At 35.3% G+C, this 12,342-nt stretch overlaps 5 protein-coding genes across 24 annotated transcripts in view; 4 read left to right on the forward strand and 1 right to left on the reverse strand.

Moving 5' to 3' along the window:
- LOC144468074 (low-density lipoprotein receptor 2) overlaps positions 1-2,063 on the forward strand; it is a 91,932-nt gene extending 89,869 nt beyond the window's left edge. For 3 of the 7 annotated variants that reach the window (XM_078177359.1, XM_078177271.1, XM_078177686.1), the window contains one exon: positions 9-2,062. In XM_078177359.1, the coding sequence (XP_078033485.1) occupies positions 9-53 (45 nt within the window). In that variant the 3' untranslated portion in view covers positions 54-2,062. Of the gene's footprint in view, positions 1-8 lie in introns of all 7 variants that reach the window. The other 4 variants (XM_078177446.1, XM_078177536.1, XM_078177600.1 and 1 more) reach the window with 2 other exon arrangements.
- A 186-nt stretch (positions 2,064-2,249) lies between these two features.
- On the forward strand, positions 2,250-4,044 carry LOC144469306 (uncharacterized). Its single transcript, XM_078179448.1, has 6 exons — positions 2,250-2,838; positions 2,929-3,079; positions 3,149-3,297; positions 3,377-3,602; positions 3,669-3,800; positions 3,893-4,044. The coding sequence occupies exons 1-6, from the start codon at positions 2,797-2,799 to the stop codon at positions 4,042-4,044; spliced, it is 852 nt and encodes a 283-aa protein (XP_078035574.1). The 5' UTR covers positions 2,250-2,796.
- A 165-nt stretch (positions 4,045-4,209) lies between these two features.
- Positions 4,210-5,912, forward strand: LOC144468561 (uncharacterized). Of its 2 annotated transcripts, XM_078178250.1 has the most exons (5): positions 4,210-4,343; positions 4,420-4,534; positions 4,618-4,984; positions 5,065-5,489; positions 5,795-5,912. In XM_078178250.1, exons 1-5 carry the CDS (start codon positions 4,293-4,295, stop codon positions 5,809-5,811), a joined length of 975 nt encoding a protein of 324 aa, XP_078034376.1. In that variant the 5' UTR covers positions 4,210-4,292; the 3' UTR covers positions 5,812-5,912. The 2 variants fall into 2 exon arrangements, with proteins under 2 accessions (XP_078034376.1, XP_078034293.1); XM_078178167.1 differs by lacking the exon at positions 5,795-5,912 and having other exon boundaries at positions 5,065-5,649.
- On the forward strand, positions 5,802-10,697 carry Non3 (Ribosome production factor 2-like protein Non3). 11 transcript variants are annotated; one of them, XR_013493868.1, is made up of 6 exons: positions 5,802-5,940; positions 6,053-6,185; positions 6,260-6,699; positions 6,778-7,142; positions 7,239-7,315; positions 10,585-10,697. XR_013493868.1 is itself a non-coding variant. In XM_078178819.1 (6 exons), exons 1-4 carry the CDS (start codon positions 5,918-5,920, stop codon positions 7,139-7,141), a joined length of 960 nt encoding a protein of 319 aa, XP_078034945.1. In that variant the 5' UTR covers positions 5,802-5,917; the 3' UTR covers position 7,142; positions 7,273-7,319; positions 10,585-10,675. The 11 variants fall into 11 exon arrangements, 5 of the variants coding, with proteins under 5 accessions (XP_078034945.1, XP_078034868.1, XP_078034499.1 ...); XR_013493864.1 differs by having other exon boundaries at positions 7,258-7,315; XR_013493857.1 differs by having other exon boundaries at positions 7,258-7,319; positions 10,585-10,675.
- Positions 7,170-9,425, reverse strand: Cysrs-m (cysteine--tRNA ligase-like protein, mitochondrial). Of its 3 annotated transcripts, XM_078178048.1 has the most exons (8): positions 9,064-9,425; positions 8,697-8,992; positions 8,420-8,618; positions 8,073-8,335; positions 7,867-8,003; positions 7,674-7,796; positions 7,340-7,594; positions 7,170-7,276 (listed from the first exon to the last, which is right to left on the reverse strand). In XM_078178048.1, exons 1-8 carry the CDS (start codon positions 9,303-9,305, stop codon positions 7,235-7,237), a joined length of 1,557 nt encoding a protein of 518 aa, XP_078034174.1. In that variant the 5' UTR covers positions 9,306-9,425; the 3' UTR covers positions 7,170-7,234. The 3 variants fall into 3 exon arrangements, with proteins under 3 accessions (XP_078034174.1, XP_078034083.1, XP_078034000.1); XM_078177957.1 differs by having other exon boundaries at positions 7,170-7,591; XM_078177874.1 differs by having other exon boundaries at positions 7,170-7,594.
- Positions 10,698-12,342: the final 1,645 nt, after the last annotated feature.

A 12,342-nucleotide genomic window follows, 5' to 3' on the forward strand; every position in this document is an offset into this window, starting at 1 on the left:
GCCAACAGGCTCAGGAACCTTTAACGAGTCCCGGAACTAACGATTACGTTTAAGACTCACTCTGTCAATGAAACGGGCTTAGCAGGCTGTTGAAACAATGTCGACCAAGTAACAGAAAGAGAGGAAGAACGAAAATAAACGTGTAAAAGACGATGAAGCACACTAATAATACGCGAGCGAGCCTGTCCAAATAGTATGCCTGCATTTGCCCGCCTGCCTGCCAACTCAGCTGTGATTATGTTTACTTCTTTGTTTTTTTGTACTGTGCCTATTTGTTTAAAAATTTAAGCATCACGTCATATTCAACTATATTAATATGCGCGCTATAGGGCGCGTGCAACATTTAGATTTGCTCCGAGGCATAAAGGGAGAAATGTCTAGGTGAACTGTAATTGTTGCCAAATAAGCGTGTCGTAAATGCGCTCGTTTCCAAGTAGTTCGATAAGGTACCAGAAATTCCTACTTTGTAACGTTCTCTTCTCAGTTTTACATGCGTAACGTGTAATATATAGTACTATTTCACATGCACACACTAATGTGGGGTCGCACGTCGCATCTACGTTTAAATTTATATAAATAAATAAATATATATATATATATATATACATATAAAAAAAAATGCATAGAATATTTTTATCTACATTGTAAGATCTTTAACTTGTTATTGTTTCACTATTTATTCTGTAAGAGTATACGTTCTTAAGTATAACTTTTTAGTTACGTACATAGATATATTGTTGCATTATTGAAATCACATGTATATAACACACAAATTCAGAGTATATCATAGAAATAATTTTAAAAGAAATCATTAATAACGCTATTGCATTAGTAACACTTATTGAGAAAGCATTCGCCGTATAGTTCTTTGCGAGTTTGTTGAATTATTTATAATACGTTTTAACGTGTACATCGTGAAGTACTTTGTCGTGCCAAAAAGATGAAAGAAAACGTCCCGAGAAAATCTCAAATCTAACGTTATCGATAGCGATCGGACATGTTTTTTTTTCGTGAAACCAGTGTAAACTTTTTTCCGGTATCGGTATAATAGGTCTAAGGATAGCAATACATTGTATTTGAACATCCAGTAAATAGTTCAAAAAGAATGGCGTATTAGCATGCAAAATGTTGTATCTCGTTTTTGTACATGATGAAAAGTAGATTTCTCCTTTTATGTCACTTAGGCGAGACACGAAACAAACGGTGCTTCTTTAAGCACGTGGGTGGCTCATATCACAGCGACACAACACTATTTCTCACGGACGTTCTGTTAACGTTTATCATTCTAACGGGATAGTTTCGAAACAAATTAGACTTGATAAGATCAGCTCAATGACACTAAGTGGACTGTGTGTTAAAGTAAAACTGTTGTTTAGGTATTTCAGCCCACTAAAATGAAAATCAGTGTATATGTATAGAATTATCGCCTCCGGCTTAAGAGTTTTACTTATTACATACTTTATGATTACTGTATTAAATAATTAAATGTGAGACAGACGTTCTTCTAGATAAGATTACTAAAAAAAGTATATATATTAATATTAGGGCAAAACCGGGAACTGTGTACCTTAAATAGTAGCAACGTTATTTTCTCCGATCGTCGTATTCTCGCGAAGCATTTGTTCTGATAATAGGGTTTCAAATTCAATCAAGGACTAAAGTCTCGAATAAAATTTTAAAAAGATAATACATTCGATCGAATCAACCGAGAAAGGGTGAAAATTAATGTTTGCTACGTTTTAATAGAGTACGTAGTTCCTGTATGCGAGTGCAAGAAAGCAAAGTCCAAAATTAAAATAATAGAGGCTCGGTGGTGATTTTAATCAAAAGATAGCAAGAGTGTGGTGAGTATCAGTTGCAATAAATTTTGTGAGTCACAAGGCATAATTTAGCCGATCTATCCGCCAAAATCGTGTCAAACATTATTTCTATGCAATATATATTATCACTACACACGCATAATATAAATATATATTATATATATAATTTATTATAATGATTATTGTATAAATAAATATACAAAATAAATCACACTACCCTCATCATTATCATACCTATTAAGAAGTGTAAAATGTATAATTTGTAAAAAATGTACTTTGAAAATATAGAATAGTAATTAATTTCTTTCCTGCGTTATGCATCGTAAGCGGCGCGCAATTTTACACACTGAAAAATAATTAGGAAGTTTTGCTAAATTCTAGAGATTCTATGTTTCATGTATATTTTATTCTATTATATAATTTATCTATATCTCAGTTGTATAATTCTTTTCTTTTTTGAATAGATCGTTCATAGATTACGAAACACTATCACCGCATAGCGATGAAACTCCGAACTAAATCGCCCGTATGTAAACAATACAGAGTTATAAAGTAACATTAATTGTGGCAGAACTAAGGCATAAAACAATTAATTAGAGCATGGTATTGTTCATTAAAACCTGCTGCGTCGTTGATGTCATATAAAAGACGTACTTTAAGATCTACTTACCTATCGTTCATTTTGTTAATTAACTATCTCTTACGAGGTCGTTCTCAGTTTTTTCACACGAAATCGATGCAGGAGATTCTTCTGAACAATTCTGTGCACTTGATTAATTTTTTGTTGCTCGAATTGTAACATAATTAATGTTTTACAATAACCTTCCACTGTGCACATTCGAGAAAGCGGTACAAATTCCAATGGACGGATCGAGATATCGAAAATCTACGATCAGCAGAATGATATCTCGCACGTGACGTTCAAACTCTTAAGTACAACGGCTTTCCTGTGTTTCGATACGTTTTTAAAAATAATATGAATAATGCAACCAATTATCATCCCTCTTGTATAAAAATCGTAAGTATTGTACGAACGATAATTATTTGACAAGAATAGCGTAAATCAAATACGAATTATATAAATTTTCATGAAAATTAATACTGTTAGCCTGCCACTGGTTCAAGACAAAACAATGCAATGGCTTGTCAAAAGTTAGATTTAAATGAAGTATTCGCACTTAACAGGGAATTAATAGCTTTAGCTAATCGTGCATTTGGAGAAGGAAAATGGAGTCACAGTATAACAAATCAAACAATTGGTTTGTACTTTATTTCCACTGTACAAACTACTTTTTTATTTCACTGTTACTACTGTGCCACTTGTTCAGATTTTGCAGAGCTTTTCATGGGCAAATATATCTGTGGCTGTGCCACATTTGTTAAGATACAATTACATAATGGAATATACCATGAAGATATGGCATATCACAATGCAGAAGGAACTACAAAAGGTTTAGCAATACATTCTGCAAGAATTGTATGATCCCCCATATTTCCATTCCAATGTTACATGTTCTGAGGCATCTTTAAATGTAATCTCTGATTTTTATATTTAGGTTTCTCTTACAGAAGCATTCAAAAAAGTATTAACATGTTTTAACTATTTCATTGAACATGATATAGAGAAGCTACTAACAAAATCTTCTAATACGTGTGCAAATAATATGCAAGTAGAAAATTTAGAATGCTCTCTGTCTGGTTTCAACAGTGATATGTTTGAATCATGTCCACAAGCAAGTTCATCCAGCAACCAAAATCAGAATGTGGTAGAGAATGTGCCAGGTTCATAAAAAATCTTTCATGAATGTAGTTTTAACAGAATGGTTTTTATTATTGTGAATCTTTTAGGAGTAATGACCAAATCAAAAAGTTTATACAATCAGGAGGAGCAGAGTGCAGTGTCAAAGCTAGAAACAAAATCAAAAAGTTTAACACCAGTTGCAAGCAAATGTAATGTAACAAGCACAAATAATGCAAAAGGTAATTTACAATCCAATTGTACAGATTTGAAAAAAAGTGCAAGAAATTAATCGAAAGGAACCTGACATTATGTTACATGCAAATGATTACAGCATTAACTGACGAAGAATTGTTACGAATGGAACGAAAACGAAGGCAATTGGAGAAACAAAACGAGTTCAAAAGATTAATGCAGGAAAAGAAGCTGCAGGAAATGAAGCAGCAAGAAAAGCTGGGAAACCTAAAACCCAATCCCAAATATTAATAATATTATAAAGTAGAAAATACGAGTTATGAATATTTTAAACAATTTTACTTTATTTATATAATACAAATATAATTGTTTATTGTTTGCGTTCGCATAATACTTATGTATTATAACCCCAACACGTGTCACTAAATGTTAAGGTTAGGTTAATCGTGTATTATTACACGAAGTGTGGACAGTGTCGAGTGTTATTGAATATTTTTAAAGTAGTAAAATATATATATACTATTATATTTTTTGTTATCATGGAAAGCGAAGATACGGATCAGTATTTTAAGAGTTATGAGAAACTAGATGTATGTACAGGAATACACGTTTCTATAATTTATTATTAATTTCGTGTGTATTATGTTATGTCAAGGTTATTTATAGGTGCATCAATTAATGTTAAATGACAAGTCACGAACTCTTACTTACAAAAATGCAATTGTTTATTCTAAGCATTTATTTGCGAACAAAATTGTTATGGATGTTGGTGCTGGGACAGGTACATATTATTTTTTAATTTATCTTTCAGAGTAACATTAATTTTTAACATTTAAGAAACAATGTTGTATGATTTATCTCCAGGCATATTGTCAGTTTTCTGTGCACAAGCTGGTGCACGGAAAGTGTATGCAGTTGAAGCAAGCGATTTGTTTAAACTTAGTGAGGAAGTTGTAATGGAGAACAAACTAAGTGATAAAATTACTGTGATCCATAGTAAAGTGGAAGACATTAATGCCAACAATATTGATAAAGTTGATATAATAGTTTCAGAGTGGATGGGCTTTTATTTAGTACATGAAGGAATGTTGGACTCTGTTATTTTTGCTAGAGATAATTTTCTAAAAGAAGATGGCATTCTTTTCCCATCTGTTGCCAAAATATATGCAGCACCGTGTCAATTGCCATCAATGTTTGACTTTTGGGATGACATTCATGGAGTCAGTATGAAGTAATAAAAAAATAGTTCATTGATATAAGGGAACATTCCCATTTGATTACAATATGATATATTTTAATGCTTTTTTATAGATGCATTGGACAGAAATACAGAGAAATAAAATCATTGCAACCGGAAATAACACTTGTAGATGAAAAAGATCTTTTGGCAAAGGGAACATTGTTAGTATGGTTGGATTTACAGTGTATTAGCATTAAAGAATTAGATCTGCTTGGAGGAGATTATGTTTCTGTTTGCAACAAAGAAGGAAAGTACCAAGGAATTTGTATTTGGTTTGATGTCGAGTTTCCGGATGGTTTAGAATTATCCACGAGTCCTCTCAGTGAAGCTACTCACTGGAAACAAACTGCTATCGTTTTGCCTGAATCCGCAGACGTAACGGAAAACGAACCCATCGCATTTAAATTAGAGTTGAAAAGAAATTCTATCAATACTAGACAGTACAATATGGAGCTGGAGCTATTGGATGCATCAGCAGTGGATCATGACGTTCCTTGTAATTGTTTTATGACTAAATGCATTGTGATGAAAGCATACTTAAATGAGCAAACATGTGATAATAAAACAAATGAGTGATTTTGCTATGCTTATTCTGTAACAATGCATTTGTCTGTAATACTTTAAGACTATTTGTAATAAAATTGTTTTATAAAATACATCAACATTTGTCCTCAAAGGTTTTTAAACTTGAAAGTTTCAAATTATTTCAGTTTTTCACAGGAAATATTGTAGATCCGTAATCTGCCGCCATAGATGGCGCTACCATCGCACTGCTAAAATAACATGACAATATTGTTCTAGGTTACAACAGGTTATGAATCCATTGATGCACGTGGACCAGGGACGCTCCAAACATTAAATGTTCACGGAATGAAATATTCTCTAATAATTTAACTATAAGTGGCTATCGATATTTAAGACAGAATGCCAGTGATAACCAGAGTCGTGTGCGTATTTTTTAGTATATAATGTTATTGTGACGTTTTTCATTATTTTGTTTTTATCGGTGCGTGCACGTTTTCTTATGAATTCATATTAATTGTTATGTTATTATTGTAGGAAGCCGACTACTCACAGAGGCAAAAGAGCGATTTTGAAGAAAGAACCGAAATTGATAGAAGATGTCAAGGAGACCCTGTGTTTCAAAGGAAAGAACACTTCTCAGACTGTTGTTGATTTTATGAAAGATCTGGTAAGTTGAACTACAAACTTGCAACAAATAATTTGGCAGTATTATTAATGCGAAGTTTTCATTGTTTATTACAGTATAATCTCAAGAAGCCAAATGCACAGATAATGCAGAAGAAAAATGATGTATTGCCATTTGAAGATATCACTCTCATAGAAAAGTTCGCCGTTAAATACAATGCACCACTTTTCATGATAGCTTTGCACAATAAAAAACGACCCCATAACATTGTAATGGGTAGAATGTATGAAAATACATTGCTGGATATGGCAGAGTTTGGTGTAGAAAATTATAAGAGTTTGAAAGACTTCAAAGTACCAAAAATTACTGAGGGATTAAAACCTCTGTTAGTTTTTAATGGAGAACTTTTTGAAAATAATTATGAGCTTGACAGAATAAAGAATTTGTTTATAGACATGTTCCAAAGAGAAGTTGTTGAGAACATTCGGTTGCAGGGGCTTGAACATGTTTTAAGTTTCACTGCTGTGGAAAATAAAATTCTCTTAAGGAGCTATAGGTAAATCAACATTCTAATAATTTTACTAGGTCCTCTTCAGCTGTACACTTATCTTTTTAATCTGATCTCTAATTCCAGAATACAGTTAAAGAAATCTAACACTAGAATACCAAGAATAGAATTGGAAGAAATCGGCCCCAGGGCAGATTTAATTTGCAGGAGGACAAAACTTGCTTCTGCAGACCTCTTTAAAAAGGCGTGTAAGAAACCAAAAGAGTTAAAGGTTAAAAAGAAGAAGAATATTTCTAAGGACAAGCTTGGATCGACGTTCGGTCGCGTTCACGTTGGGTCACAGAATATTAATGGCATTCAAACGAGAAAAATGAAGGGCTTAAAGAAAACAATGGCAGAGAAGAAGGCGGGTATGAAACGAAAAGGTTCAGATGCTGTTGCTGATAACGATTCAAAGAAATCGAAGAATGTTACCGATACAGCCGATTAAGGTAATTAAATACGAGTTTCAATGTAAATACATAGTAATTATTTTTTATTAAGCCGCTATTTACAATATAATATCCTTCGGGTAATTCTTAATTCAGTATGACTTTATATTCCAAGTGGTGTCTGCCTTAGAATCCTGTGAACAAAACAGCAAGATTATGGTTTCCTGTACGTCGTACGTAAGCGTTAAAATAAGTACCTTTACGATCACTCCGCACTTTGCAAGATCGACTCGTACTTCGTCGCATGCAGATAGCAATACTTTATCTGGTACATTTGTGTTCCTAGCTCTGTTTCGAACAGTTTTCCTGAATTTGATGAAGTACTCAATGAGATCGTTCACTTTACATTCGTCCAACACTTCCGAGCGTTCAATTCCGAGCATTGAGAACATTGTAGATACATAATTCGAGACTGCACTTATGGCAGGTATACTTCTGCTCGTGGTTGGCTTCTTTCATCAAATAAAACAGAATTGTTTAAATAATATAGTAGTATAATTACATAGGCATTAAATAGATTTTTATACTTACAGAGGAATCGTGCATCATTTTATTTCCCGTATCGATCAGGTTCAGTATCGAGTGCGTTGCTTGCGAGGTGTTAAAATTATTCGCAAATGCGGTATCAACATTATTTTTCGTTTCCTCTAAACACTAAAATAAAACTTCCTACTCGTCATTCTTGAAAACTAAAGATCTGTAAATGATGAGGAAAACAACTTACACGGAGGAGGGCAACTTCGTCTATATTGCCGTCTGACCATTTTCCAGCGACATAGTTATTGCAATTACCAACGAAATGTTCCACTTTATTCATTGTGCGTACCGCATTTTCCATTACAGTGTCAGAGAACTGAATGTCTGCAAAATAATGTGATAATTTAGTTTGTCTTATTTAACTTTAGCATTTCGTATATCAATGAACTGTACCATTATTATAATTGGAAAGCAAGCATAGCATTCTGAATTGGTTTGCAGTGTAGTTTTTAAGGAGCTCTCTTATGCTAATAGTATTCTGAAGACTTTTCGACATTTTCACATCTTTTAAGAGCAGATGTCCACAGTGCAGCCAATAGTTCACCCATTGGTCCACGTTATGGTAAGAGCACGATTGCGCTTCCTCGTTTTCATGGTGCGGAAAAACAAGGTCTATCGCACCACTGTGAATGTCTATAGAATTTCCAAAAACTGTGCTATTTAAAATAAGAATGTTAATTCACATAAAAAAGGATAATCCGCATCATAGGAGTTCCATAAAATATTCCAGAATACATTACCTTGCGATGGTGCTACATTCTATGTGCCATCCTGGCCTCCCATCACCCCATGGGGATTCCCAAAAAGGTTCTCCTTCCTTGGCTGCCTTCCACAGTGTAAAATCTAATGCTGACTTTTTATTAGGGTGATCGCTGTCTGCAGCTGGAGGTGACAGCTTGCCATAAATGTTATGTTTGTTTACATCAAAGTACACCGACCCTGTTAAAAAATACTACCTATAAAAAAATTGTTAACAATATTCGGTACCTATATTAGTGAAGTGTTAAATGTTTTAACCATCTTTTCCAACATATGCGTCTCCTTTTTGAACAATATTATCGACGAAATTAATAATTTCAGGAATGAAATTGGTAACTCTGCAATATAAATTAGGCTTGGCTACATTCAACTTTTGCATGTCTTCCATGAATTCTTTCTCGTAATGCCGCGAAACGTCTTCAAAATTTCGATTAATCGATTTCGCTCGATTTATTATTTTATCGTCTATGTCAGTTACGGACATAGCTGTCACAACGTTTATATTAAAGTGGTGTGACAATATTCTTCTAACAATATCTGTTCTCACATAAGTGCTGCAAAGTGAATTATATTTAAGAATAGTTTATTAATTGGAACTGGAATGAGCGAAACAAGCAAGTCTTACGTCGCGTGTCCAATGTGTGCGGAATCGTAAACGGTTGGTCCACAGATGTACCAGGTTAGATAATTTTTATTTTTCAATGTTAATGGCACTGTACACTTTGTCGCGGTATTATATATTTTAATGTTTGTCTCGTAACCGGCTGGTTTAATCCAGTACGATTTTTCTTCCTGTTTTGTGTCGTGCATGGAACGCTGACACATTGTTCGAAGTTTCTGTTTTAAGCTTCGCGTGACTAATTTCATTCTGGATCTGTTCAACGTTCAACGCCAATGGATATTTATTTATTTATTTCATAGGAGTGTTTTATAAACCGGAGCGGCATCTACTGACCCACGTAAAATAACCTCAAAACTCATTGATCATTTTAGTTGAAGTTGGCTACGTCAATGTGCAACTGGCGCGCAGACTCGTGAAGCTATGTTCAGGCAATTGAATTTGAATTTTTGAATTTGAATATCCTTTACTACGTAGGAATTATTATATCATATTGTATTATTATATTAATACAATAAAATTATATATTTTATAATATCAAGTAATGAAACACTACGTGAACTTACGTCCTGGGACATTATAGACAGATAACGTGCAATGTTAAATACCCTTTATTACACATATGCTGCGATTACTATGTAATTATTCATAATATATTTATAATAATCAGATAATATTATCTTACGTCTCTATACAAAAATAATTACAATAATTAATCGTTATTGGCATAGGCAAAATCGTTATTTATTGAAATTTATTGAGCACAATTATTTTTTTGTCTTATTTTACACAAGTAAACCTATATTAAAAGTCATTTAAAATTATAAGATCTTAATTATCTCTTATTAACACACACGCACGTTTACAGATGCGCGCGTGGCCTCTTCGTATATTGTGTATATTTATATTTAAATTCATTCTGTAATACCTACAACGCATACTAACAATATATCAAAGTCTTTTTTTTTTTATTATTACACTGGTAATACGAATTCTTGACAAAATACTGAATTATTTCTTCTCCATCTTCATCATCATCTTCGTCTTCTCTCCACCTCCACCTTACGTTTCGTTCATCCCCGTTGTCATTTCCGTCGTCGCTATTGTTCGTTCCACGGCAGAATGTTATATTCACGCGCCTCTTTACCATTTTATTAATCTCGCGAGACCGCGAACGAAAATTCGTCAACAATCGCACCGCCGTGGAACGCTCGAAAAATGTAAACCTTTTTTACGCTTGTTTTATTTAGTATTATTTCTCGTCACGCGTGCTTAATCGGGAACCCTGATCAATTCGTGATTATTAATGGAATGTTCGGCATGTTAAACGGACCGTGCGCAATCGATCAGAGGGTTGAATTTCTCGTTATTCGCCGTCGTTTATTCCATTGTCAACCCTCGAGACGCGACAGATCGTTCGCTTTATAATGACACTATGGTCGAGACAAAGAAATCTGACCGTTCAAGATCATCTCATACTGCATTCCGATTATTATTTCTATCTTCTAAAATTCAACCATCTTTTAGGTCGCAGCCTTTTTGAAAACACATAAACCAATGGAACAGTATCTAGAATACGCCTGGTTAATTAAACCAGAAACAAAGTTAATTGTACAACCATTTTACCACCTGGTTGCCCATGAACGAGTTCCCAGTTGCCTACAGAAGAGGATCCGGACGTTTGGTTGCCGGTTCAAGGGTATCAATTCACCCTGCAGCTATCCAAAGGGCTGCAAGCTATCCGGTAGCCATCGGAAGAGTATTTGGTTGTCTTGAGAAGACTAATCCGATTGCCATCAGGAGATTAACACAGCAATTTGAAGATATTATGTATTAACGAATAGACTGCGGATTTTCTGCGTACATAATAAAATTGAATCGTGAACATCCAAGCAATGAAGACGTTAGAAGAGTTTAAAGGTGACTCCTACATTATCCACCATTTATCAAAATCATTGAAAGAAGAAATTGTATTGTTATACCAATCTTAAGTCCTCCAACTAATTCAGACAATTTTGATTCAGCAAAAAGCTCCACAGTCTAACGATGAAACTCTGGAACACCTCGAACGACCAAATTCCTTCGTCTCGTTTCGGACAATGAAGACACAGCCTGCCTCATCGTCGCGGATGTTCATTAATGAAACGCTGTTCGTCGGCCGCTCGCGCGCCCATTAACCCTTTGCAGCCGCGGTCGTCGATTATAAAAACGGTATAAAATTCGTACTGTGTTAATCGAGCTTACGAGAAAAGTTCAGAATCGATTCGAACGCGCAGAAACAGTGGTTTAGTTTTTAAGTCCTCCCGCCCTTTTTTTCTGCTCATCTTTTCGGGGACGCGAAGCGTTTTAAGTAAGTGGCGTGGGCAGTGGTGTCTTAAGGGGTTAAAAGGGGAGGGGTTGGGGCAGTCGTGTGTCGTAATCTAAAGTAATTGAAAACGGTACGTAGAGCTACAATATTATCGTTAGCCGTTCGCGGGCGAACGCGAGCTTAAAAATATTCGAATTCGGCATTTATCCTCTTTTTATCTCTCTTTCTCTCTCACACATACATATACTCTCTTTATCTCTTTCACTCCTTCTCTCTCGCCCTATTTCTCTCTCTTTCTCTATCTATCTACCTCTCTTTTCCATGGCGACGTCGTTTCACCGCGGCTCGCTGAGCTCGGCGTACGCTCGTTCGCGATTCGGGGGCGCAAACAATGGAATTTTATCCGGCGATTCCGCGCGGATTCTCGCGCGCTGGGAAACACGTCCGCGTCGATCGATCTCGTATAGGGAGGTTTAACGACCTGTTTAACGTTTCAAGGCTCGTTTAGCCTCACCCCCTTCTCCGCCCCCTGTACCGAAACGAAACGCGCCGCAGCGATTGGTGAAACGAGCCGGAATAACGCCCGCGGACGATATCCTCTCCTCCGCATTGTACACTGTACACCCTCAAGATGCGCGCGACAGACCCGATGCTCGCGACACGCTCTGCAGCGCGGCATTTATATATGGCACGTGTTTAGGTACACCTGTCGGAACGGATGCAGCGATCCTGCGTAATTGTTTAGCCCGAGATTGGTACGTTAAAACACAATATTCATCAGAGAATGTTTCAGGAAGATGGTACTATAGAAAGGAGGACGATAGTCAATTAAAATGTCAGAGATGAAAAGACTGTGCTTTTGTCATCAGTGAAGATGCCAGTTGCAAATGTGATAGACTGTTCTTTAGGTAAGTGTGCAAAGAATGTATCATGCTGAATTATACCAGGATTATTTTATATATATGAAATTGAATATT

The sequence above is a fragment of the Augochlora pura genome, chromosome 1, assembly GCF_028453695.1.
Source record: "Augochlora pura isolate Apur16 chromosome 1, APUR_v2.2.1, whole genome shotgun sequence".
Lineage (NCBI taxonomy): Eukaryota > Metazoa > Arthropoda > Insecta > Hymenoptera > Halictidae > Augochlora > Augochlora pura.

Coding starts and splice junctions, on each gene's coding strand:
- Cysrs-m (XM_078177874.1), bottom strand. CDS start 9,305: ATGAAATTAGTCACGCGAAGCTTAAAACAGAAACTTCGAACAATGTGT. Junction 8,993..9,063: donor GCACACATTGGACACGCGAC/GTAAGACTTGCT, acceptor TTCACTTTGCAG/CACTTATGTGAGAACAGATA. Junction 8,004..8,072: donor GCTTTCCAATTATAATAATG/GTACAGTTCATT, acceptor ATTATTTTGCAG/ACATTCAGTTCTCTGACACT.
- LOC144469306 (XM_078179448.1), top strand. CDS start 2,797: ATGAATAATGCAACCAATTATCATCCCTCTTGTATAAAAATC. Junction 2,839..2,928: donor ATCCCTCTTGTATAAAAATC/GTAAGTATTGTA, acceptor TAATACTGTTAG/CCTGCCACTGGTTCAAGACA. Junction 3,080..3,148: donor TATAACAAATCAAACAATTG/GTTTGTACTTTA, acceptor CCACTTGTTCAG/ATTTTGCAGAGCTTTTCATG.
- Non3 (XM_078178819.1), top strand. CDS start 5,918: ATGCCAGTGATAACCAGAGTCGT. Junction 5,941..6,052: donor CCAGTGATAACCAGAGTCGT/GTGCGTATTTTT, acceptor TTATTATTGTAG/GAAGCCGACTACTCACAGAG. Junction 6,186..6,259: donor TTGATTTTATGAAAGATCTG/GTAAGTTGAACT, acceptor TGTTTATTACAG/TATAATCTCAAGAAGCCAAA.
- LOC144468561 (XM_078178167.1), top strand. CDS start 4,293: ATGGAAAGCGAAGATACGGATCAGTATTTTAAGAGTTATGAGAAACTA. Junction 4,535..4,617: donor GGATGTTGGTGCTGGGACAG/GTACATATTATT, acceptor ATTTATCTCCAG/GCATATTGTCAGTTTTCTGT. Junction 4,985..5,064: donor ATTCATGGAGTCAGTATGAA/GTAATAAAAAAA, acceptor GCTTTTTTATAG/ATGCATTGGACAGAAATACA.